This window comes from Melampsora larici-populina (assembly GCF_000204055.1).
Source record: "Melampsora larici-populina 98AG31 unplaced genomic scaffold MELLAscaffold_53, whole genome shotgun sequence".
Lineage (NCBI taxonomy): Eukaryota > Fungi > Basidiomycota > Pucciniomycetes > Pucciniales > Melampsoraceae > Melampsora > Melampsora laricis-populina.
The window spans coordinates 139,838-165,945 of record NW_006768817.1 but is presented as its reverse complement, the minus strand read 5'-3'; the positions used below and the strand labels follow the sequence as shown (position 1 = coordinate 165,945).

The window sequence follows — 26,108 nt, the reverse complement described above, 5'->3', positions numbered from 1 at the left end:
GTAGTCATCCGTGCAACTTGTGGTTGAAGTTGTATACACGTGATCATGGGGTTGGGGTACATAGCAAGGCCCGGTGAGTTTACATATAAGGTAAGTAGCTTGCGTAGCTTGAGTGTACATGTGTACATGTGTACGTTAGCCACCGGGCCATGTGGGTTTGTGTCTATTGTGGTGTGTATACCCATGTGTATACACATGTGTGTACACGGTTCAAGCATGTGTGTAGACTGGTAAATACTTGGGTTTACCGGTTCATATGTTGGTGTTTATACTTGTGTATACCAAGTACACCGGTGTGTATACACATAAGTGTACGAATGACCACAGTGATGCATAACTTTGTGTTCATGGTTGTGTGTATGCATTTTGAATGTGTGTACACATGTGGATAAGCCTGTGTGTACACACTGTGACATTGGTTGGTATTTTTGCCTACGTACACTGGGTTCAACTGTGTACACACTGTGCCCCTTGTGAACATTGTGTGTACACACGTGGGTAGGCCAGTAGCAAAAATTGAAATTTGAACGAGTGATAATGCGGGATTTTTGGTTATCTTGAAGCTGGCCTTCATGTGCTGATGTAGTGTGGTTGGAGAATGGAAGGAGCTGGTTGACTTTACATACAATAGTTGAAGACTTGACGTGTTGTGAGGATGCCTTCAGAGGCATCTGAGGCATCTTCAACACATCTGGCGCAATGACACGGGTACGTGCCGAGGATGCGTTACACGTTTTCCTTGGTACAGGTCCAAGTTTCTAGTGTACACGAGGTGAATTGGCAAGTACTGGGAATACCGCTTCATTCGCCTAAGAATCACATTAAAGTAAGTTAGTCAGAACAGAATAATAATAATTTGTGAAGATAGGGCAAATACTCACAGCCCACCAATCTAGCGCAGTCTTGGTCTTGTCAAATTCGCGGTGACCTGCTAAGTAAGATTCGAGTTCTTCTTCTCGGGCCGTTTGCACAGGATTTGAATTAGTAAATTCGTTGAAGTCGTTGTCGTCTTCAACAGTTGGTACTTCCGGAGTAACAGGTTGTGATGATTGGAGTTGGGATTTGGCAGTCTCCAATTCCAAAGCAAATGCGTTGGTAAGGAAAGTCTTGGCAAGATCTTCATGCTCCGGAGAAACCTTAAGGAAAAAAGCGAGCCAATATCGAGGATGCAAGGTAGTTGCAATGATTAACGCCTTGCATCCAAGGGCCTCATCTAGGTAAAGCTGTAATTGGTTTAACATAACATCTATCATATCTTTGAGGGGTACCATTGTAGTTTTTGTGCAAGCTTCGGTGAGGGCGGTCTTAATTCGATTATATTTGACCAGAACCATTGCACCCAAGGGGAAGTCACCCTCCATTCGTTTGGTGCCAATGGAGAATATCTATGGTAGCAACAAATAGCGAAGTCAATTCGGGGCTTGTAAGTTATAATCTCCGATAGAGAGAGGACAAACCTCTAATATTTTGTTGAGGGCCTCAATTGCCTTCCATTCATCAGCATGAATGAGCATCCCCTTGAAAAACTGGGTCTTCTTTTGATCAGCAGATAGCATCTTGTTGACAACCTGTCCAGACGATTAAACAACATATTAGCTGTGTATGTATGTAGGTAGATAATGTAAGTATATAAGAGAGTACCACTCACATCTTGTGCAGCGCACATGCATGTGCGAGAGTCATAAATGACGTTCCAGCGGATTACATAACCGGCAATAGGGATCTGGTGGTCCAAATTTCCTTGCTTACATAGACCTCTGAACTCTTGGCGACGCGAGTGAGAACCCGCTATCTTCTTGCTGACCATGTTAACCTAATGAAATCAGTCAATAAGGGTAAATAGTACGGTAGGGAATAAAACAGAATCAAGACTTACTTTTTGAATTGCTGAAGCAAAGATGTTACCTGCATGCTTGGCAGTGACATCTGCAACAGCCAAAGAGATATCATCATCATTGTCTTTAGGTTCTGGAATACTTTCATCTGAGATGTAATTTTCATCTTTGTAATCGGATTTGATGTCAACTTCGTCTTCTCCGTCGTTAAGCTGGAAAGTAGGAACAGGAATGGCCACATTCGGATCGGTAGTTGGCTTCGAATGGCCAGATTGAATCAAGAGTGCCTTCAACCCTGATTTAAATACCAAAGCCAACTTATGGCAATAGCACCTAGCGTGCATTTGGCTGCTGTCCCAATGAACAGGCCGGTCAGCTGCCAAAAACATACTCTCCATCTCCGAAGCCATTGTCAAGTTATTAGACCCAGAGTCAGTCGTCTGACCTAGAACATAATTATGAGCAATATGATTAGCTACATCATCAACATAGAAGTGTAAAGATGAATAAGAACTGTACTTATCTTTTCGTGTAGATTGTGTCAAATGAGATATTGTGCGACAGGACACACCAAAAGAGTTCCGTAGTGGTTCCAAGATACCATCTTGAGGGTCAATAATGATTTGCAGTACTTAAAATCTGAGTTAATGTAACACACAATCAATGCAATGAACACATATTGGTTACCTCTCGTAGTCCATACGTCATGGACCAACCATATGCGACTGGAGTTGGCCTATAAAAGACAAAGTTAGCCAAATCGATGAGGACTGAATGGAAAATACAAAAAAAAGACGAGAAGCTGACCTTTAAATCATGTAATACCTTGAAGTGAAGAGACTTATAGAACTTTTTTGCAGTTTGGGAGGCCCACTTGGGTGATCTCATGTCTGCTGATGGATTAGCCAGCTTGAACGCACTTCGGAGCATGACGTCAGAAAATCTACGCCATGCAAGAGCATGTCGTAGTACCCAAATGACGAGGATTATGTTGAGCATCTTGATGGTGAAAGTTGTTTGGTTGAGGAAAGATTGCATGACCCTTCCGCTTGATGTCTTCGTCTTGTTTGCCTTTTGGATTTGTTGATAAGTAGGAGGAAGGATCATACCAGATTTGATGGCATTCTCGCGGCCAGAGTATGGTTGATGAGCCTTATCGACATCTCAATAGGCGTAAAGGTTGTCGTTGGATTTGATGCCGCGGGTGTAGTATTCACCACACCAGTTGCACAGATAGTGGTGTTTGAAGGGTCCTGTCTATGCATACCATTTTGATGTTAGTCGTTAAGTGAAAAGGTTCATGAAACAAACAGTACAATGAAAACGTACCTCGTTACCTTTGTGTTTTGGGAAGTACTTGAGAAGCTCAACAACATCTCCCTTTTTGCCTGGCCGTTTCTCACTCTCGTCTTCTCCAGAAGATTCCTGTTTGATATTGATCACATCAGGGATGTCTTGTACTCGAGCCACCTAGAAAGTCCCAGTCAAATAGAAGTAAGTCAGCAAGGAGATAATAAGACTCATTGAGTAATGAATGACCTTAAAGGGAATAAGGACTTACTGCTTTCTTAGGAGCACGCTTGTGTTTCTTACTGACATTCTGATTGGTACTGTCAGTACTACTATGAATCTGATCACGAGGTCTTTTCTGAGAGACTGGTCTACTGGAAACAGTCGAGTCGTTTGTAGGGCTAGGTGTCGGGGTTGGATGAGGTGAAGGGGTTCCAGTAATAGAGTCTCTGGTGATCCTACGTCAAGAATGGGAACCAGTCAGGACAAAACCAGGAGAAAATCGTTGTTGTTGCGGAGATCATATTCGTAGTGAGCGAGCAGGGGTGGATGATGGAACTGGAAGAGTAGAACCCAAATTCATGATGATGATTGATGATTTTGTTGATTTGAGGAAATATGAAGAGATAGAACGGTCAAAGATATTGATAGGAAAGGGGTAGTAAAAGTCCAGAAAGGTGGGAAACAAGTTGGACTATGGAAGGAAAGAAGTTGATCAAGGTTAGTGAGTTTGCTTTTGTGAAAACTTGATTAAATCTCACTCACGGTCGTCATCCTGCATTGGCCAATCGAATATCTTTCCTAAAAGAGAATTGAGATGGTTGATTTGGGTGGTGGCTGAAGGGTGGTGGCTGAAATGGTGCAAGATGAATTGTCCAACAAGGGATAAGGGATGACGCTGGTTGGGGTATACAGTATGTATAGTGTACAGTACATATGCATACCCCAACTGGGACCCAGGGTTCCTGCTGGGGTCCCGTCAATGAGGCAGCGGCGGGTTGGACCCCTGTAAAAACTGGGCCTTGGCACAGTTTCACCGCAGTGCGCCTCCAGGGGACTGGGTGTGTGGCGGGACCCCTGCGCCACCGCTGCGCTTCCGCTGCGCTTCCCCAGTTTACAATGGCGGGGTTTGCGCGTTGCTACTAACTAGCGTTCCAGTTCTTCAAAGTATTTAGTATGAGTTATAGAGATTAAAGAAGCGGATATTTACACTTACTAGTTTGAGTGAATGAGATTGACCTGGTTTGGGTAAATTGATTGGTCTATGGATCCAATTCCAAAGTAAAACAATCGGATTAGGGGGTGAAGTAGGAGATGAAGTTCGATGCTTATGTATGAACAAGTAGATCGTCTAGATATGGATGTGTTGTGGTACTTGATTTGTTAGATTGAAGATATCATTCTTGATGTGGTGATGTACTCGATTTGGCTCATTGAGATTGAGAATGTTGATGTGATGGTTTTGTAATGAATTTTGATAAATTAGTATGAGAATATCATTTTTGATGTGTTTATTTAATCCATTGAGATTGAGATTGCTAATAAGGAGATTGATATGGTTGAAATTCAAAATGAAATTGTAATGAAGGAGTAGGTAATGATTGGATGGAATCCAATAAATCTGAAGTTAAACTATAATCACTTGTAGCCGTTGTAGTATTTAAAGCTCAACAAGAGCTTTACAACACCTAAGAAGGGATAATCTACTACGTGTAATATAGTAGAAGTTGCCTAAAGACTTCCTTCTTCAAAGAAACCAGCACAAGGGCACTTGCTGACCACTTTGTGATAACAGAGAAATAGATAAAAGGCACCAGAGAAATATCTCAATACTGTTGTAAGTATTATTCCCAAAGAGACTTATAGTCTTTAACACACGTAAATAAGTTTCTCCTTGCTTTGAACGGGTGGATTTAAGGCATATTAGTACAAATATAGTAAATAAATGATGATTTATAACACTACAACAAAGGTATATGAGATGCAGAAATGGGAACAAAAATCCCAATTTCATCAAGGAGTACTTATATCCACATGTAACAACCTCTACAACAGTCAACAGCCTCAAAAACCAGCCAAATACGCCTAAAGAACCCTAAAAACCATATGATGACGCAATGTAATGATCTTGTTACTAAGGTATGATGTAACTTTCACAGCCAAAAGTGATCAATGATGCAATGATTTAATGTACAGCACTTCTTATGATGAATACAGGTAATTTTTTTCTTGTAAACTAGCTGCAAACCAATTTTTGAGATTACAAAGTTTTTCAGATGGGGTCCAATTTTGGATTACTATAGTGCATCTTGTAGCCCTTGTGATACTGATCATTTATCACAGCCATATTACCTAATTATGATGAGTGATGAGTAAGATATTGACACTGTGAAAATAATGTGTTTCTCCCTAGCAAAAAATGATTGACAAAAAATTGTACCTGGAATTGTGGGCGCAGTTATGGCCCAAAACGCTTGGAAAAAGATCTGGAGAGAGATACAACGCTCTTTGTCCTGCAACATTTTTTTGAGGTTGCTTAAAGCCTCATACTCAGCATGAACCCAGCAAGCAATTTTTGATGTTTTTACCAGCTTTTTCCCTCTCAAAGAAGTCCAAGAAATGCAGAAAAATCAGGAGAGATCAGAAATCCCCTTTGTGATGTGTGGTGTTTTTTTTGGATTTTTTGATGCCTTTGTCTTGGATACATGCAGGTTAGAACATTGAAAGTCTGCCAAATAAAGTTTAAATGCATTTTGGTTCACAGGGGCATCAAAATTCCACACACTGTCTCCAAACCATGTACAGAAGATCTTGCATCCTTTGTTGTGCTGCAAATTTTTTTTGGGTGGTTTTGGAGCCTTGTACATATGGCAGTAGCGTTTAAGTACCTAAAATTACACACATGTGATGACTTGCATACTGAGCCAGAAAAATTCTGAAAAAAACGTTCAACAAAGGAGATATTGTCCTCGACTCGTAATTTTTTTTTCAGATTTTTCTTCTCAATATTGAAGGGTGAATTTAGTGCTTTGGTGCTGCATATTTATGTGTTGTTCCACAAAAATTTTGAACATCACCAAACTGAGTGCTAGATTTTTTTTACAATGACCAAAATCTCCCAACTGGAAGAAAATAGCACATTTTGCCTTACCAGATTTATTCAGATTTTTTGGGCCAATATCAAGCAAGGCATTTTAAATGCTAGAATCAATCATTTTTTGCCATGGAAAAACACATTATTTTTGCAGTGTGAGTTGTGAAGTTAAGGTTTTTGGTGTTACATCTTACTAGCAACTTAGCGGTGGGCGCCGCTTTAGCGGCTGACGCCGCCATTCCATGTATAACCCAAACACATTACAATAGATCATAATCCCAAAAGCATGACAAAACTAAAATTTCATACACATACACTGTGTAAGTTTCCTGGTAGCACGTCAACACACCAAAAACATTTCATAAAGGGATGCTAGATGCTTTGAGGAGGTCTTTGCATCCAAAGACCCACTCCCTTTGTCTAGGTGCTCAGAAAGCAAGGTCAACAAAGGGGTGCTGAGCTTGTCACTTAAATCCAACAAAACTACAGAAACCTTTCCTTGCTTGTTTTTTCAAATCCCTTTGTGTGTGCACATTGACTTTCTACCGGGAATTGTACACCATGATACATATTTACTAACTTTAGGTTTGGGAATCACCCTTGGTGACCTCAACCTGGCAAAATTTGTTTGCAACAGAGAAGTCACAAAATTGAGATACACGGTGAGATGCGCAAATATATTTGGACAATACAACACTTACAAAGTGAGAGAAAGTGCAGTCAGTATCTTGAAGCTTAATTAATAATTATCAAGAGAGAAGGAAAACCTGTACATGTGACTGAATTAGAAATTCCACCAAGTACTTTCATATTCCTGTCATCCAAACACAGATGTGGCATGAAGACCGACTCTACTGACAGGATCCGATTGTAATGAAAGTTTTCCAGGTGATTCTCAACTTGATCAACCCAAGTGGAGAATTGAGCTTTTCAACAATCCCAAGATTAGCCAAGGACATACAAAACTTTCATGGGTCGTCAGATGATTCCAATTGAATTTTTAATTGGGGAATGCAATTGGCTTAAATATCCTGAATCTTGTCAGGTATCATGATCCTTTCCTCTATCTAGTGCCTTTGTAATGATAATGCAGAAGGGTGTCTCCTAATCATCTGTAATAGAAGGGTATCATGATTGAAGTGGTGATCAAAACATTGCAACCAATCTAAAAACTTAACAGATCATCAGAATCCCAAAGAGCATGAGCATTGGTTATGAAAAAGACTGATGAGATGTATATGCAGAAATCAACAATAGGGGTTCTCAAAGTAGACCCGTTTTGTAAAAACCCGGTTGACCCAGTTCACTTTTTGGCTGTGATCTGTCGAAAAATGTCAACTCAATACACAAGGTTACTGCCAAAAAGCAACCGGGTCAACTGGGTTTTCTTGAAACCGGCCAACTTTGAGAACCCCTAATGAACTGCAAAATTTCAAAGAATAATCAATTGAATTGAAAATCATAATTGCATTCTGAAATTATCCAGACATATATGTATTCAGTGAGAATGGACCAATTTCTGTGTTGGTCTGTTGGTGTACACATAATGAATCAGTTGAATGAATCCACTTAAATCAAACTTGCAATCAAATCATCCAAATGGTCTGATCCAGTACCAATTCCTAATCTAGCTTTAAGTGAAGAAGTAGTATGAAAAAGATCATCAAATGTATTTTGAACAAACATCTTGATTTAATTTGATCAAAAAGTTGATCTGCCCAAAATTGTTTGGTCTGATGATAGCCTTGCTGGTCTTGTAAATTTTTTAGTGCCTATAGAGAATACTGGCTGTGATTTAACATTTAAAGAGAAAAACAAATACTCTCAACATCATTACAAGCAGCAGGATAAGTGTGATTCTGATAATGACATTGTGCTGATGAAAATAAAGCATGAAGATGTATGTCAGAATTCACATACCTATGAAAGAAAAGACAGTCAAATCCAAATTCAAACTCAGAGTTGGATAGATGTGTCAAGATTGACATATTATGATTATGTGAGTGCATGTCATAGAATCTGCTTGATGTGTTTGCAGATTGAATAATATCAGGGTTATTATTATTTGTGGACTTGACATAGACAGAACCAGAGAAACGTGATCAGTGTTTTTTTAAACTGATTTGAAAGAAAGATAAATAATCTGTGTAAACTTTTGCAAGTTGATTGAGATGAGGATTTGGAGATGAAGAATGAGTATCTCCTGTTGGACAGAATTTTGGCAAATTGCAAAAGACCCTCAATATTATGAGGTGGTTGAGTTTTAGATCTGAGATATTGAGCATTGTCAACAAATGTAAAGACCAATTGGAGACTCTTTATGAAACTCAATAGGTTGATCTGGATTCAACTATATTTGTGGAAACATAAGAACCAAAGTAAGGGACTCTCCCACGCAGCAATTATATTGTTATTGAATTTACGTTTTGAATAGGAGCGCTTATGAGGATTGAGAGTCCTATGACATCAACGGAGAGAAGACAGGTTTTGGTAACAATGTCTCAAGATTGATGAATGATAACCAACCTTGAATGAAATAATAAAGTTTATTGACCAATGATAATATATTAGATTGGATGGATTGACGGTATGACATTATAAATGCTTGAGAAGTTCTCAAATCAATAGACAATGATATTGAATCCATCAAGTGTTCATCAAATTTTGAGATTGATTCAGGTGCTCATCGAGGCTGATTAAGATACCCTCTTGTTCTTGCTCCTACTGAAATCAATCCTAGAAAACTCAAAACACACTTCACATATCAAATCTGTGATGATAATCAATATTGATTTAGCGCACCAATAAGATTCTTTAACTCTTTTCAAATCATCATTCTCCAGAGTTTTGAATATCTTTAAATCAGATTCAGGTCCTTGATTATCTAAACCATGCATCACTCTTTGACTTTGGATATCTTGATTGATAATCTAATCAATTGAAATTTGATCAAAAGAACCAATGTTCACCACTCGATCGAAAGAACCGATGTTCACCACTCGATGGGTTTGACTCCAATGGTTTCATTACTTCTTGATCCCATTCCAGATGCGATGGCCATGTTTATTCATTTTTGATCAACTTACAATTAGATATTCCTCCTTTCAAAACAGAAAACTGAAGTTGATGTCACTCAAGTGGTGATTATTAGTTAGATTCGATTCAGTTTAAACTTGATAATGTTGGACACTTTTGAGCTCATCGCACGAGATTGATCTAGACAATTTGAAAGATCAGTTAGTTGTCATTTGACTTCTAGAGGTTTTGATGTTGGAAACCAGATCCAGACTCCCGCGAAGTTGATCCCTAGGCCAAACAGACCTCAAAGCAGTTCAGCATTGCTTGTACATACTGTGGATTGCTAACCTATCAGCAATACTGTCTATGCTAGGATCACCTTACTTCTAACCAAAACACTGAAGCTTTCGAGGATGAAACAAAAAGAATGAGTGTGTTTTTAGAAACCCGATTCAAGAAGTCAAGTTTGAACTCACATCGTAACCACTTGGTCTTGACTGCAGTGTACCAATTGTTGATGAACTCCGGTACAATATCAGCACTTTTCGGCTCAGTTGGTCATCCAAACTAAAATCTTGATCAGATGATGGGAATTTACCTCAAGAAGCCTTCACTCAAACCCAACCAAGTTGATAGAGAGGAAACATCAGTTATCCAACATATTGATTCATTCAGTCAGAGATTGTATCAGTAATCAAAGATAGACCTGAAACATGGTTGATAGCAAGTGCTTTTCTTGATTCTTGTACCGATTGCCATAGAGAATGAACATGACAGTTCGAAGGACGGCATCAATTTTGTCCATGGAAACCAATCTACACAAGGCAGTGATATGTCTTGGTTTGCTTTGAAGTCAGACGAATAGATTTGTATATTGCTACAAGATATAAACCGCCATCGTTAAACTCTGGGAATTACGAGTTGAGTTGATGTGATTGAAAAGGCTGACTTGAGCCCATCTGCCATCTAGATAAAGTCCTTCACTTTTGTCCGCTTCTTCGAGATGCCCCAAACTTCTTCCCTCTCATCCAAGGCCATTCGCTATGAAAGAGGTCCAAAAAAGACACGTCAACCCAGAGCTCTGGATGGATTTGAGCAAAATGCCATAGCTTTCGGTCACTCACATTTTGAAATAGCAATGCGATCCACAAATCAAGACACTTGACATCTCTTTCCAAAAGAAAATTCTTTTTGGCTGAGATGGAATTCTGGCTTTGAAGTCTTAGTGTCTTTCGAACTGAATCAAATCGGAATGTGAATGTGCCTATGTACACTGCGTCCACGACAGACGGTCTCGACGTCGAGACTGGTATCTTTGCCGACTTTGTCTCCACTTTGTTTCGACTCTACTTCTTGTTTGTTCCAGCGACTGAGTATGCCCCTCAGCTGAATGAGAGATGCGCCCTTGAGTACCTGGCATGAGCAGGACTTCCTGAGCCTCAGGGACCTCGTTCGATGCGCGACTCAGAAACATCTTTGATGCGCGACTCAGAACCATCTACTGATCACTCACCTTGGATATTGTAAGTTGGAACGAGTTTAACTAAGGGGAATAGGTGGATTGGCTTAGTGTGGATCGCGAAATCCGAAAGACAAGCGCGTGGTTTTGTATTCCATCATCTTCGATGATTTCTGTATGACGTATGGTAAAGAGATCATGTAACGGTTTTCAAGGAAAATCTTATTCTTATTCTCATCTTTAGATTTCGGGGTTGTCTTTTTCCTCTCATGGTTCTTTACCATTCTTATTGTTCATCCAGACCTCTAACGACAAAAAAAATTTTAGTCTATTCATCACTTTTTAGCTTAGAAGTTTTGTTTCCCACCATCCCACCCATATTCTTATTGTAGTGTCTGCCGCCCCTCGGGTCTCTGGTTTGTTCTTACACTGCAATTCGCTCAGGCCCCCCGGGGTCGTCAAGCGTTTTAGTAGTAAAAAAGCCCTAGTCTTGGATCTAAGATCTCACGTGCCTTGACCTCACCGACGTCAGAAGACATCTTCAATCGATTGTCGGGTCTCATCAAAGACGCGCCAGTCAATTACTCAGTACTTTGAATCAACTTGAATGCAGAGGGGATGATGATAGCGCGTATATGAAAGGGCAGATCCTGAGTCTGAGCGGTGGATAAAATCGCGTCGATCTCATCTCATCCATATGGTTTTGACTATGATACGATACTCCACCTTTGCCTTTTCAAGGGTTCAGTTAAAGATTTGAAGGCAGATACAAGTGAGATAGTCAAGATTAACAATGAAGATGAAGATAGAGGTTGACCTCTTCTTCATCATGGATAGTTTTGCATCAACGACAAGATTCTTTCGGCGAAAACAACCAAATACAGTACTTGAACATGGCAAAGAAGAGCTGCCAGTGAGCACAGCAAGAAATGGTCAACTGATACTTCGACTTCAATCATTACAAATTTGAGGACTTTAGTTGAACGCGCCTTTCACGCCGTTTTGAAGGGACACCACTTAAAAACTTCGAGGATAGATCCATTTCCCTAAGCTTTGGCTTTGTTTGTTTCTCAAACTTGATGAAACGGAATAAGCGAAATAAATTTAGCGGGGCAAGAGCACTGTCTTTATCTTAAGGAGAATCTGGTTTCAGTCTATATATATTGAAAAACAAAACGAAGCATTTTTGAAAAACTAGCCGGTATATTGAAAAAGAAAAAACAGTATTTTTCTGGTATATTGAAAAAAGAAAACAATATATTTTTGAAAGAGTAGTCGAGCAAGAAAAATCTAGTTACAGTTTGTATACATTGAAAAAGAAAACAGAGCATTTTTTGGGTTTATAGCGTAACTTGTGTGTCTTCTTTGTACTTATGTGGAGTTCATTTCTTTTTTATGGCTTCACAGTGTTCAATCATTGATGGGAGATTGAAATTCCTTTTCGATAGATTCAATGCTGCCCGTGCGGCTTTCGAAAATGTCTCTCGAAACTCCTGACTCACTAATGATTTAGGAAATCCTACTGGCGGCTTACAGGAGCGCTTAGCCTTCTCTTCCATCTCGATGTGTGATCCCCTATCGAGGGCCTTGATAGCTCTAGTCTGATCTCGCTCATCTTTCCGGGTGTCAATATGCAGGTCATCTAGCAGGTAAAAGAGTTTATGCAGATATTCGTGCCTCCAAAATAGACGTCTGCGAAGCGACTTGTTGTTGTCATCGACTTCGTCCTCCGAATGCACACTTGGCATTGATATCAAATGTCCCAGTTCAGCATATTCAGGCACATCTTTGGAAAAATACCTGAAAAAAGTATCTTTTCGAATCGTGCAAACCTATGGAAGGAATGGGTCAGGATTTGGTGCAAAATACCTAGATATGAGATTACTCACCTTGTTCCTGGAGTGGCGCTGTGCTGCTCTTTCCTTTTGGCGTTTTGCTCTTCTTTTCTTCTCCTCCGCGTGTCTGTTCTTCTCCTCTGCGTCTTGTTCAGGCTCAAGCTGGGATGAATATTCCAGTCTCTTGTAGTTGAACCATCGTTCAAGGATCAATAACTTATTCTGGGGTGTAACCTGACTGGCTACAATTAGATAATCATCGGCATCACCACAATGATATGCCTTTTCCCACTCTTGGAGTAAGATTCGTGCTGTTGCCTCATTCCATTTGGATTTGAATGTTGTTGTCCAATCAAAAGTGAGTCGGGAAAAACCAGCTAGGGACAAGGCAGCCTCACAGGAATAAGCTACCTCGCTTGAATATTTGCATCCGGAAATGTTGTTGGATACCTGAGAGCGAAATCGAACCGGTTTGAGCTGTGATTGGGCTAACTCAACTGCATCCTTTTCGACCAATGCTAGCTGTCTTTTGGTCGCATCAGGATATTTTTTGATATATCTCGATTGTTCTCTGTCAATAGAATCATCAACAACCTTCCTTGCATGATGCTTTCGCCTTGACCAAATTTTAAATTCTTCTCTTGAAGGAGGCTTAGGAAGAGAAGAATCCGAAATGATTGCTCCACGACGTTTACGGGTTATGCCGAGGAGGAGTTTAACATAGTCGATGATTGCAACTGCTAATTTCTCGTGTTGTGACGGTGTTGGCCGCTTCTGAGCAGCTTTCTCCCTGAGTAATTCATTATGACGCTCGGCGGTTTTTTTATAATCTCGCGAACGTTTTTTATTTTTGAATTTTACATTTTCGGCCAAGGCAACGGATTCATCTGAGTCAGACTTCTCAGAATCAGAATCTTCAGGATCGGGATCGGAGGAATCAGGATCGGAGGAATCAGGATCGTCGCGGTCAGGATCGTCGCGGTCAGGATCGTCGGAATCAAGATCGTTGGAATCAGGATTGGTGGAATTGAAAGCAGACATGTTTGAATGTGTATAATTGTGTCGAGGATCATCACGAGAAGAATCTGAATGATCGGAATCAGAATCAGGATCATCAACATCCCTCATGTGAACATCTTGTGCGGGGTTTGAAGACCTGCTTGGTGCTTTTTCTCGAGCCGTCTGAGTGAGCTTCCTGGGTTGTTGATTTCTCGACGTCGACTTTGGTTGAGCTAAATTTGAATGATTGGAATCAGAATCATCAACATCCCTCATGTGAACATCTTGTGCGACATTGTTTGAAGACCCCCTTGGTGCTTTTGTGAGTTGACTTTCATGACTATCATTGTTGGCATATGATCGGGAGGTAGAGGGTCTAGGTGGACTTATAAGACTAGATCTGTCTCGCGACGACTGAGTGAGCTTCTTGTTTTGGTTATTTCTCGAGGAAAATTCAGTCAAAGTTGGTCGGGCTTTTTTGGTCAAGCCTGATGCTGAAGGCCTAGGTGCTAAAGTTGTGGACTGATCACGGTGTCTTCTCGTCGCGCTGGAGCTTGCAAGTTTTATTAAATCTGAATCTGAATAATCAAAGGCCAGATTTTTTGATGCAGGATCGTTTTGTTGATCGTTCATGTGGACATCCTCGGTTACATCGGGTGAGGGATATGTTAGTCTTCTTTCCGGGTGCGATGTTGAAGACCGGCTTGGTTCTTGTAAAGGTTGATTGGTATGATCGTGATTGTTGGAATATGAGCATGAGGTGGAAGGTCTAATTTGGTTGTTTCTAGATGAACTTATATGAGTTGGTCTGTCTTGAATGAATTGAGTGGGCTGCCGATGATTTGTATTGCTTGAAAATGGATTAGTCAATGTTGATCTGTCTATATTGGCTGAGCCCGAAGTTGAAGGTCTAGATGCTAAATATGATCGGGAGGTGGAGGGTCTAGGTGGACTTATAAGACTAGATCTGTCTCGCAACGACTGAGTGAGCTCCTTGTTTTGGTGATTTCTTGAGGAAAATTCAGTCGAAGTTGTTTGGTCTTCTTTGGTCAAGCCTGATGCAGAAGGCCTAGGCGCTAAAATTCTGGACTGATCACGGTGTCTTCTCGTCGCGCTGGAGCTTGCAAGTTGAGTCTTAAATCGGGTAGATTGGTGTCCACTTATTAAATCTGAATCTGAATAATCAGAGGCCAGATTTTTTGATGCAGGATCGTGTTGATCGTTCATGTGGACATCCTCGGTGACATCGGCTGAGGGATATGTTAGTCTTCTTTCCGGGTGCGATGTTGAAGACCGGCTTGGTTCTTGTAAAGGTTGATTGGTATGATCGTGATTGTTGGAATATGAGCATGAGGTGGAAGGTCTAATTTGGTTGTTTCTAGATGAACTTATATGAGTGGGTCTGTCTTGAATGAATTGAGTGGGCTGCCGATGATTTGTATTGCTTGAAGATGGATTAGTCGATGTTGATCTGTCTATATTGGCTGAGCCCGAATTCGAAGGTCTAGATGCTAAAGATGTGTCCTGATTGAGGCTTTCTTTTGTCGAGATGGAGGTTGCACGTGTACCTTTCGATTGCGTATATTGTTTACCCCGTGATTGCGTAGATTGGTCTCTATTGATTAAATTTGAATCTGAATGATCCCAGGCCAAATGCACTGATTCAGGACCATCTGGATCTTTCATGTGGACATCCTTGATGAAATTGACTAAGGGATGTGTTACAGAGGGAGACATTTCTCCAGACCTTCTTTCAGGGTGCGATGTTGAAGAACTTCTTGATGCTCGTGAAGGTTGACTAGTATGGTCGTAATTGTTGGCATAGGAGCGTGAGGTGGACGTTCTACTGTGGGTGTTCCTAGGTGTAATCATATGAGTGGATCCTTCTTGAAGGAACTGAGTTCGCTGCTGATGTATTTCATTTCCTGAGGATATATTAGTCGATGTTGTTCTATCTAATGTCAAAGGTCTAGATGCTGAAACTTTCGCATTCCTGAGGTTATCTTTCGCGGAGCTGAACCTTGCACGACTACTCTTCAATTGATTAAATTGATGATCATGAATTTCGGATTGATTTTTGGTGAGTAGGTGCTTATCCTTTTGGGACGGGGGAGTGCAAACCGACATCCTGGAAGGCAGGGAAATTGATGAAGTGGGACTTGTCATGTTAACATCTTGGTTCGAAATTGATCTTCTTCGACTAGGTTGGCGATCGGAGAAGTGTTGTTGCTGATTTCCAGTGAGTATTTCAGAATTTTGGGGGGTTGAGATCCGGCCGGCTGGGTCTCGCTGATACGTATGCGACAAAGAAGGATGTCGTGTTCCAAATTGGGAGCCAGAAGAGTGTGGAGAGGTCGAATTTGAGTTTGAAGCGGGCAGGCCCAAAGGGCCAGTTATTCTGTTGCTTTCAAATCGTCTTCTCCGGCCAGAACCCAAGCTATTGGAATCTTGACTGTATACTGATGAAGCGCTGGCATTCGGGCGACTGCCTTCTTGATAGCTTGCAAAATCACCTAGAAATATATATCAATTAATGAACTGACGGTGGTGAACTCAGAACAAGATAGAATACCTTCTCGCTGTTTCCCTAAAGAATTTGCTGTTCTATATGGAACAAATCTAACTTCAGAATCCTTTGAATTACGTTTTCTTTGATCAACTCGTGCTGTTTTGATACAAGGTGGTCCAGTGTATGAATCATGGGTTGAGCCAGGTGCTTCAGGGGTTTTGGTACTTATACAAGAGCCATCTGAAAAGCATGAAAAGTATCTTAGTTGTTTCAATTCTGAGTCTGCAAGAATGCTTCACTTGAGACGTGCCAGGCCTACTTGATTCATGCGGGTGCTTTTCACAAGAAAAATTCAAACGTCGCGGGCTTAAGGCTCCTTCAGGAGGATCGACTGCTATATCAGGAGATTTCCGGATTTGTGGATTGGCCCTGGTGGATTGCGCTATCAGAAACAGTGTTTTTCAGTCTTTCATTCAACTGCGGCTTAAATAAAATTCTTACAAGAATTCTCTTCATGAAGACCTTTTTTGAGCTGGTCCCCGGCATCTTCGTTATCCTGCCAGAGATGTGGCCAGTTAAATATCAACCGATAGACGTCTTCAGCACTTGATTGGCACTTACCAATCTCGAAGCCGTAGCCTGAAAGGGATTGGAGTGGATGGCTTGATCTGATTCTTCGTCAGAACTTGGACATTCACCTAACAGAAGCTACATTGTTAGCCAATGAAATGATGCTTGAAAGAAGCCGCAAAAGAGTTTTACATACCAATAGGTGTTAATGGAACTCCACGCTTCTTGTTGGATGTTTTTCCACCATGCTTATAATAGGCATCCTCCTCACGTGCCTGTTTTCCTGTTGCTATGTTCACAGAGCTTGAGCCTTGTCCTTTTACATACCCTTGATGTTTACGCCGGTCGCTGGTGTGTCCGTCATGATCAAAGAAAGATACAGCTAATTGTCACAGGGGTTACGATTGATTAGAGGTTCTTGTGACGACGTTGAGCTATGTGAAGATATCAAGGAAGATAGGACGCCCACCTGATCTCATCTGGCCCTCGCTGGGACGGATGTTTGAGCTGGTTGCTTGAAGTCTCTCTTGACATGCAGTCAAAGAATCGCCTGTAGAAAAAGAGTGATCAACAGACCCGTTTTGGTCCAAATACACAAGAGGGCTACCACCACTCTCCATTAGACTTCTTGCTTCGCTTGGAATGAATCGTGAGCTTGAAGTGCGGTTTTCAACTTCTTTGAATAACGTTTTGGCTGTAGGTTTGGGGACAGTCAGAACAATCTTACTGCACCTGATGAAACGAATTGCCCACCTTCTGCCAGTCGATCGTTAAACATTCTCATTGGATCAGGGTGAGCTTGGCAATCACGGATGGTTGTCCTTTCTACTCTGGCTGAGTCCGCAATAGGTTCCGAGGGCTCACCTGCAAGGATGTATGTGTCTATGATCAGATTAGTCAGCTTTGAGCATCTACTGAAATAAACTTACCAGTGCCAGTGGATAGATACGAGTCTTCACGGAACTTTTTGGAGGTTGTGCTAAGATCTTGATCGTCATGAATGTCACGACGATGTTTTCTTGGTCCAACTGGCAAAGATGTCAAATAACTTTTGAGTGCGTCTTCTCGCATTTTACGCCAATCGTTGCGGTGTCCATATTGGTCGAATAAAGAGCGATCTAGCCAAGACGAAAAAAAATACAATACTCAGTTAAACGGTACAGTGACGGTTCATGCATACCTCGAGAATCATTGGGAATCATACTATCAGTAGGTTGTTGTGTTTCCTCGGTATGTTCGTGTTGATTGATTATTGTGGCGTGATTGATTCTGGATGGACCTAAGGATTATGGGATCATTGGATGAAACAAGACCAAAGTATTAAGAAATGCAATACGGTATGGAAAGCCTGGGAGCCTACCTTCAGGCGCTTCGCCCACTGATTGTTCGAGGCCAGCGGGTATTTTTGACTGTTGAGGATGGTGTCCCGTTGTACTGCTCTTTTGACCGGGGCGAGTTTGACAAACAGGAAGTTTTGTGCTTTCCGCTCTGTCTGAGTCCACGATAGGTGTTGAGGAATTGTCTGCGAGGATGTGTGGGTTTATGATCAGACTTGGTAACTTTTGATCATTTAATGAAATTTGCCTACTAGTGATTGAATGCGAGTCTTCACGGATCTTTTTGTGAGTTGTGCTATGATCTTGATCGTCATGAATGTCACGCCGATGTTTTCTTGGTCCGACTGGTAAATAAGTCGAAACACTTTCCAGTGCGTCTCCTCGCCTTTTACGCCAATCACTGCTGTGTCCATAGTGGTCGAACAAATGAGGATCTAGCCCAGATAAAAAGAAATATAACACTCAGTTAAAGATTGAAAATACAAAAACCGAGTCAAAGGATATTGCAATCATTGAGTATGTTCCGTACCTTGTTCCCTTTCGCCAGTGTATTCGGTTTGATCAAGTATGGAGGGAACTACATCAACGTATTGTCATTTGGGAAAAGGAACAAAGTATCAAAAAAAGATTGCAAATAATGACAAGCTTGGGAACTTACCACCAGCCGCTTCACCCACCAATTGTCCGATGTTGGTGGGACTTTCTGGCTGTTGATGAGCTTTTTGCTCGAGGGCTACGACGGTTTCGGTATCGCTGGCTACATTATCTGTGATGTCAGTTTATCCTTTGAAACAGCGTGCAAATCGAGATGTGTTGTTACTCAACTTCCATAAGCGATGTCACCTTGTTCATCCGAAGTTTCTGCGATGATTGAACAACGATAGTAGAAAGATCGATTTTAGCAAAAGTGAGAAAGTCACTTTCTTGTGAAGTGGTACAGCTATACTATACCTTCTATACCTTCGAATAGATCACAATCCTGTAGAGCGCCCTGCGTATCGTCATCATCGTCTGGATGATATATGTCATCCAGTGCATCAAGCTCCGAGTAATCTTCCAATTGAAGTTCAGGCTGATGCTCCTGACTATAACTACCATCATCATGGGTCTGTATGATATCTGTTGGCAAAAATAGATAGAATCAGTACATCTATTACATGAAGAAAGAGCATAATTAGACCTGCCTGTTTGGTTAGCAGCACGTCCTGATCTGGTTTCTTGGCTAAGCGCGTCTGCGACGATCGATTTGAGTCAATCAAGGGACAAGTTGAGTCAAGAAAGATGTCGTGATTTGATGAACTCACTACTCAGGGCGTCTTGATATTGTTGTGTACTTGAATCAGAGCTTGCGTAACCTGAAGGAGTCATCCTGTGGTTTGTAGAAAGATCTATTTGTGGAGTATATGGAAAAATTAAAGTTGAAATCAGAAGTGATGATAGAGAAGCAGAAGGTGTGTGAGAAGATACGAGGCGGAACAATAGACCGAAGGAATGAAATTGGGGGTTGAAGGAGGTTGAAGGGTAGATGATGCGATCATAAACACAAAGGGTCAGAAATTAAAGAATCGCATACTACGTACCTTACAGGCTACCTTTAATAAAAAGTCGTTAACGATTTTTCTTTTGGTAAGAGTGGGAATATTGTTATTTTTGTTGATGTTTGTTGCTTTCTGTTAGAATTTCGCCATATCTTCTACGATCAACAACCTGATAAATCTTCATTTCATAACATAAATCCTGATCTGCACATCCAACACAGTGATCATACAGTCTCTACTGTCAAAGAGATATGACATCTCATGAAGGTAGTACCACGAATGATGACTCACACGTGAAGGAAATGAAACTAAAGGCCTCTATTTCTCTCATCTTTCAGCGCCTAGACTTCCCTCGAACTCGAATCTCCTGAAGGAAGGCCGGATAGCCCAGTCCGTCAAAGCGCAGAACCGAGCTGTCTTCGCCTGGCTACCTCCTCATCACTCAGCCTATTGTCAAGCGATCTCAGAATTTACTTGGTATCTACTTCGTGTTTCGGATGAGAGATTTCCGCCTCCACCTACCAATTCAGAACTTGCGCTTCTTCCTATGCTTTCAACCGCTGCTATACTGGACAACACTGCTGTGTTCGCTGTCGATTTAAGCCCCAACAACCTCCCCAGCACTCAGGTATTATCAGGTCGACGGAAGGCATCGTGGATTAATCATAAGGGACTGTTTCTTTACGATTTGGCTCAATCAGGCGTGCCACGTGCAACATTGGAGTGGATAGTTTCAAAAGACTCGCGCTGGAACGACATCATGTTGGCATTTGTTGCCAAACATTTCACCTGGGCGCTGGAGCAGAATGCATTTTCACGATATTCCATAAACCCAACCCATATTACCAATGAAAAACTCTGGGGTGTTTTGGAGAGATGGGTACGTGGACGTGCACAGGAAAGAGATAAGATGATGCGTAATCCTGAATCCGACTTTCAAAAATTGAAAGTAAACAATACACGAAAGAAAAGTGTAAGTCAACCTTCTTTGTTGGGTGAATTATGATCTTGTTTCTTCCAATCCCATTCTGATTCAGGCAATCTGTTTAGCTCTTTGAATTCCGAAAACAAACGATTAGCACTTATCTTGGCAAAGATGCGCTAGCATACCTTCCAAGTATGGATTGCTGTTCGGATACTGAGGACGTTGACGGAAAGTTGTACCGTGTAAACCCAATTTGGCGAGAAAACCTCTACTCTCAATGGCTTCACAGTGTTGATGAGTTATCGATCAAGCATGAGAAAGAAACTCGAGGGTTAAGGTCAGCGGTTCGTAGATTGGATGGTCGTCGACAGCCCGCAAGGCGTGAGGATCACCAGGCTTCTATTGCACCAAACTTGCCAGCACAATGTTACCACAGTACTGTGGTATCAAATATTCCAGAGACTGAAAGGTATCTAGTTATCAGTAATGACTCGAGTGTTGAGAATCTTGAATCCCTTCTGTCAAGAACAAAGTCACAACTGCGATAAAACAGATGGTATGGTGCTTTTCAAGCTTTAATCAAAAGGATTTTTCAGTTGCTTATATTACTTATTTGTATGGCTATCAAGTTGTTTATATTTGTTGATTCATGAATAATTCATACACAACAAAACCTCGAAGAAGATAGTCAGTTGTATATATAGACACAGTAGGGATGTTCTAGGCACACAATCATCACTCTGATGAAACTGCAAGGCTGAAATTTTGTTGTCTTTGTTAAATTCTATATCAAGATGGTTCAACTACGATAAAACATATTATGATCTTAATTGAGAAGCTGAAGGTGAAAACAATGGAATGCATTACATCACACCATAGCCCTAATTTGCCTCATGGCATTGGGCGTGTCAACTGTCTTTGATACTTCATGAACAAAACAACTTCGTGCCAATGCACCTTGATCTTCTTCTGGTGCTATGCACAACAATTGTGTTCTGGAGGAGTCAATTGAAGTGGGAATTGCGAGCTTGTGTGCCTGACGTGAATCGTTTCGAAAATGCAAGGGAGACCTTCATTCAAGCTGCCCGAGAAAAGTAGGAAAGCCTTCACCACGGCTTGACTGAGGGTACTGTAGACCCCGCCTTCAACTAGCTGTGTTCATTCATCCATTCCATCTTACTTGGTTCCTTCATCTTTTACAAGCTTATTGTTCACACACATATATAGAAGAGGAGTTTAAAAAAGATAGAAAAAAAGAAGTCAAAGGAGAAAGAAAAATAAAAGAAAGATTGAATACATCATAGATATAAAGCACAGCTCAACGCTCAACTCTTATTCTCTTCAAAAAAACTCTTTCATCTAATACATCCAAAAACAAAAAAACAAAAAACCCTTTCCTATAACATCATCCACGTCAACCAAGCCTGAAATCTGTATATCATCTTCGTTTCTATGTACAGTGATGTATTGAACATCTAACAATCAGATTGATATCCTAAGTAAAAGTACAGGAGGGGACATGCTCTGCATACTCGAGCACAAAGATAAGGGAGAAGTAGATGTGAGTGAAAAGTTCGTAAGAAAATTGAGCGTCCGGCTTCACAAATCCTCCACCTTCAAGTAGACAATCTAATTGAAATCCTCCACGAGCTAATATCCGGCGTATCGCTTTTTTTTTGCATTCACAGATTGGAGTTGTTGGGACCGGTTCATCTAAGTATGGCAAGTTTAGCATGTAATCAGGTGTAATCAAGATCGTATTTTGGAAGAGAATAGCTCACAATTCTCGTCTTGCTCCATAGGACTATGATCAGGCGAAAGATGACCTTCTTGATCACTATTGGAAGGTGCCTTTTGAGTACCGGGGGCTTCTTCCGAAGACAGATTCTTGTCATCTTGAGGTGAAAGTCTTTCTTCTTCATTGTCTTGGGCGAAAGGATCATCTGGGAGATGAATTTTCTCGCGTTTGAGGGGTAAATCGAAGCCTGCCATCCCAAAAGCACGCTCTACGGTACGTTTTTTATCCAGTTTCGAAGCTAAGTTTATTTTATCTAGTTTTGAAGCTATGTATATTTTGATGATCAGTTACTGTAAAGGAGCTGTTCATCCAGAGTATTTTCAAGAAATCCGGCTTCATTTACTCACATTCCTCCTTGTCTTCAGTGGGTATTTTCGTCGATTCCTCTTCCAAAGGGACAGCTGGAAGACCAGGGCATTCTATCTTGGTACGCTTCGATACGGGCCTGAAGGTGACCAATTCGAAATCTGATGTGCGTTTTTTATCGGCCTTACAACCCCGATGTACTTGAAAATCCTCAAGACAGTGGACAAGGGCTATAGCATTGCAAACGTGCAAAAATCAGCGCTGGAAAAGAATCTCCATGAAGTATGAATGCGAGACGCTCACCAATTACCGATTCTTCAGCAGGAGATGTGTCATGTTCAACCAAAGGAGTATCTTCCTCGTCAACTGTGTATCCAGTTATTTTGTGCTGGTTGTTATCCGATGTAGAGCTTCTTCGGGTAGGCGACGCAGCTAGAAAATGATCAGATAAATAAGTCAGCAAAATGCACTGAAATTTCCGTTTTCAAGGTAGAAACTTTACCTGTGTATTCTGGAACTTTAGAAGTGGAGCGCCACTTTTCGGTCATGCTGTTTTGGAGACTGCTGAACTTCTGAGAGACAACTCGATACGCAGTGAATTTTTCAGATAAAAGTCTATTCATGTCGGATAATTATTGAGAGGGGAGTGATAGGATGACTAGAGAGTTTTCGATAGAAAGAAGTAGGATAGGTATTGATCCTTTGGTAGGATGATAAGAGAGTTTTCTGGATGATGATAGAGAGAAGTAGGACAAGTGGAAGCTCTATGTAGAATGATTGATAAAGTTGGCGGACTATGCGGACTATAGCATCATTTATATACCAAAGCACATCTGAAAAGGTGTCAGCTGAGCCATCATCAAGCGGAGTCCTCAGCGTTCAAAGGACTTGACATGCTGGCTGATATTGACGCACCCTGAGGGCGCCTTTCAGTCCCGTCACGAATGTGGAAGATTGATGAGATCGATGAATGGATTAATCAATCAAAGGGCCGTACGCGTTGATGCGGCTGCGCAAAGAGGGCTCAGCTGAGCTAACCGTGTGCGTGCCTTTGTCAAAAGCCCAACCCACGAAGGAATCAGATAGGAAATTTGATCTTTGGTCTGAACCTCTCAATCGTGTCACTAATCGACTGAGTTCTCTCAGTAGTTCAAAGTGAGTTGAACTTTCTTTCAAGAGGAGGATACAAGATATACATTCCATTAAGGACATCGGTGTCAACTCAGGATTCAATTCAAGCTGGTGAAAAGCTGATAGTCAGACGGCATCTTCAACCATTCAACAAACGGGACACCGCAACAATTCAAGCATCTACAGATTTACAACTTTGTGTATCAACGTAGCAGGCTGTGAAGATTTTAAGAATGAAAGATAGGTTGCAAGCCAATGGTTCGTAATTTTGGAAAGAGATAGAACTGCTGGACATGTTGTCGAGCCTAAGGAACAGACCAATAGCCTAATGTACAGCCAAAAAAATGCAAAGTGCCGTTTTAGAAAGGGGAGTGGTGTAACTTCATTGAATGATATCATCTATGACTCACCAAAGCTAAACACAAATAAATCTCTTGAGCATGCCAATGGCTTCGTGAGCTGTAAAGGCCCCGCTTAAGAGTCCTTCGCAGTTGTCGCCACACAAGCCTTTGATGATTGCGATGCATATTTCGTCGGTGATCAAGTCGACTGGGGATTCAGGAGTACGAGGTGGGTCCAATAAATATCGCGGGATCCCGGTTAACTTCTCCATTTCCTGGCATACATCTAAAATCCATCGATCCATTTCCCGGCCGAAGTCATCAAGAGGTTTGAAAAGGGGTTTATCTCGGCCTCCAACAATTTGGCTTCGTAGTCGTCCATATTGGTCAATAAGATGGGTGATCAAAAGACTTTCTAATTTCTAAGAAAGGTCTTCCAGTAAAAGGAGTCCAGGCAGATGATCAGTGGTCGAACGTTGGCAGGTGGATTGAAATTGAATCAAGGGGATATAGTAATGTGGATCACTCACAGAATGATAGTTGAACTTTGGCTGGTAAGTTGAAATTCTGGTAGATTGAAATCTAGCCACTTTAGTTTAGTAATGGGGGTCACTCGGTATGGACTCTTCTTACCTCGGACTCGTCAATTTCTCAATTTCACATCAATTTCTTTTATTATGTCCACATTCACGCGGCGTACACTACCATCTCTACCTCGAATGAGTGCTCAAATAACTCCCAGATTCTGCACTCGAAAGTCTGATCTTGAACGTAGACCCCATCTCATCACACCGGACATGACCCCTCGTCAACAGTCCGAATTAGCTTGTATCCCGATGCCTGCTAGCGCAATGCCTGAAGTCAAAAGTGGAGAAGATCAATGTTTTCGCTGTAACCACTTTGGCCACGTAGGACCTGACTGTCCGAATTATGGTTCACCGTTCCTGAGGCCTGAAGACGAAGATAGATGGCGTCGGGTTGACAACGGCAAATTGTATAGCATGTATGCTTTATGGCCAAGTCTACACGCTGAGGACGCATACGATGTGATCCTCGGCGAGTCTCCGATATGGGACACCTTCGTGTAAGTTATATCTGCTTACTATTGAAGGTTGATTCCCTTTGTGATTGACTTTTTCGTCTTTGTACTTGTCTTTTTGAATTTAGTTCCCCAGTACTCAAAGCTCCGGTCAAGGCTCTAGAACAAGAAACCTCTCAATTAGATCAATCGCATCAATCTGAAAGTGCTGGCCAACTGATCTTGTAAGTCCAAGATTCTTCTTTTAAGTCCAAGATTCTGACCTTTGTTTTCAACTTTGATGCGTTTGAACACAAGTCCTCGATTCTACAGTAAAAGGTCCGGAACAAGAAACCTCTCAATCGGATCAATCGTATCGATCAGAACATACGTATCGATCAGAACATACTGGCCAACTGATCTTGTAAGTCAAAGAGTCCAGTTTGTTTGTATGACTTTGTAAGTGATGTAACACTTACTCAGGATAGCTTTGTCACTCAAGCAACTTCCCTAGCCACACCCGAAACCTCTCGAGTCACAACCTCCCAACCGAACGAGACCGCAATTGGAGCCTACAATCAGTGAGTTGATCTCGTTTCACACCTCATAAGACGTATTCAAACCATTCTAACCCTTTTAGAATGTCACGACATCTTCGATCGAAGTGATGTTCCAGCCTATGTATTGTTGTCTTATTTCTTTATCAAGTTTATCAAGTTTCTTTTTTATAGAGTTTCTTTTCTTATGTCGCGTCAGTGCTTTCACATCTTGTACTTGTACTTTCTGAATATCGCGTCAAATTAAAGATATATGTTGGATTCATCGCAATGGTTGTCTTTTATACGGTTTGGAATACAGAAAATATCTCATCTTTTAAACAGGTTTTGAAAGTGCGCAAAAGTCTCGAATAGAGCATAGCCCCCCCAATTTAGCTCAAAACGCATTGGTCAAAGACTGAAAAATGTGCCCAAAATAATTACAAGTAGAGTTTGATGAGACCGAAATGTAACACTGTCAAGTCTTCACGGTCAAAAACAGGTTTTAAGAATGCCCAAAAGTTAAGACTTATAACAATAGCCAAGCAAGTATAATTATATACAGTCCG

The 26,108-nt window shown here is 41.3% G+C and overlaps 4 protein-coding genes across 4 annotated transcripts; 2 read left to right on the top strand and 2 right to left on the bottom strand.

Moving 5' to 3' along the window:
- Positions 1-9,931: 9,931 nt before the first annotated feature.
- MELLADRAFT_92843 (uncharacterized protein) lies at positions 9,932-10,203 on the bottom strand (the record flags this gene model as incomplete). Its single annotated transcript, XM_007415674.1, has 2 exons — positions 9,932-10,082; positions 10,187-10,203. The coding sequence occupies 2 exons, from the start codon at positions 10,201-10,203 to the stop codon at positions 9,932-9,934; spliced, it is 168 nt and encodes a 55-aa protein (XP_007415736.1).
- A 9,532-nt stretch (positions 10,204-19,735) lies between these two features.
- MELLADRAFT_111368 (uncharacterized protein) lies at positions 19,736-20,957 on the top strand (the record flags this gene model as incomplete). The annotated part of the gene is made up of 3 exons (XM_007415779.1): positions 19,736-19,777; positions 19,858-20,457; positions 20,535-20,957. 3 exons carry the CDS (start codon positions 19,736-19,738, stop codon positions 20,955-20,957), a joined length of 1,065 nt encoding a protein of 354 aa, XP_007415841.1.
- A 320-nt stretch (positions 20,958-21,277) lies between these two features.
- Positions 21,278-23,136, bottom strand: MELLADRAFT_111367 (uncharacterized protein; the record flags this gene model as incomplete). The annotated part of the gene is made up of 6 exons (XM_007415673.1): positions 21,278-21,384; positions 22,024-22,122; positions 22,191-22,472; positions 22,555-22,743; positions 22,817-22,879; positions 23,076-23,136. The coding sequence occupies 6 exons, from the start codon at positions 23,134-23,136 to the stop codon at positions 21,278-21,280; spliced, it is 801 nt and encodes a 266-aa protein (XP_007415735.1).
- A 1,568-nt stretch (positions 23,137-24,704) lies between these two features.
- On the top strand, positions 24,705-25,588 carry MELLADRAFT_92840 (uncharacterized protein; the record flags this gene model as incomplete). Its single annotated transcript, XM_007415780.1, has 4 exons — positions 24,705-25,069; positions 25,153-25,248; positions 25,322-25,427; positions 25,487-25,588. The coding sequence occupies 4 exons, from the start codon at positions 24,705-24,707 to the stop codon at positions 25,586-25,588; spliced, it is 669 nt and encodes a 222-aa protein (XP_007415842.1).
- Between the last annotated feature and the right edge of the window lie 520 nt (positions 25,589-26,108).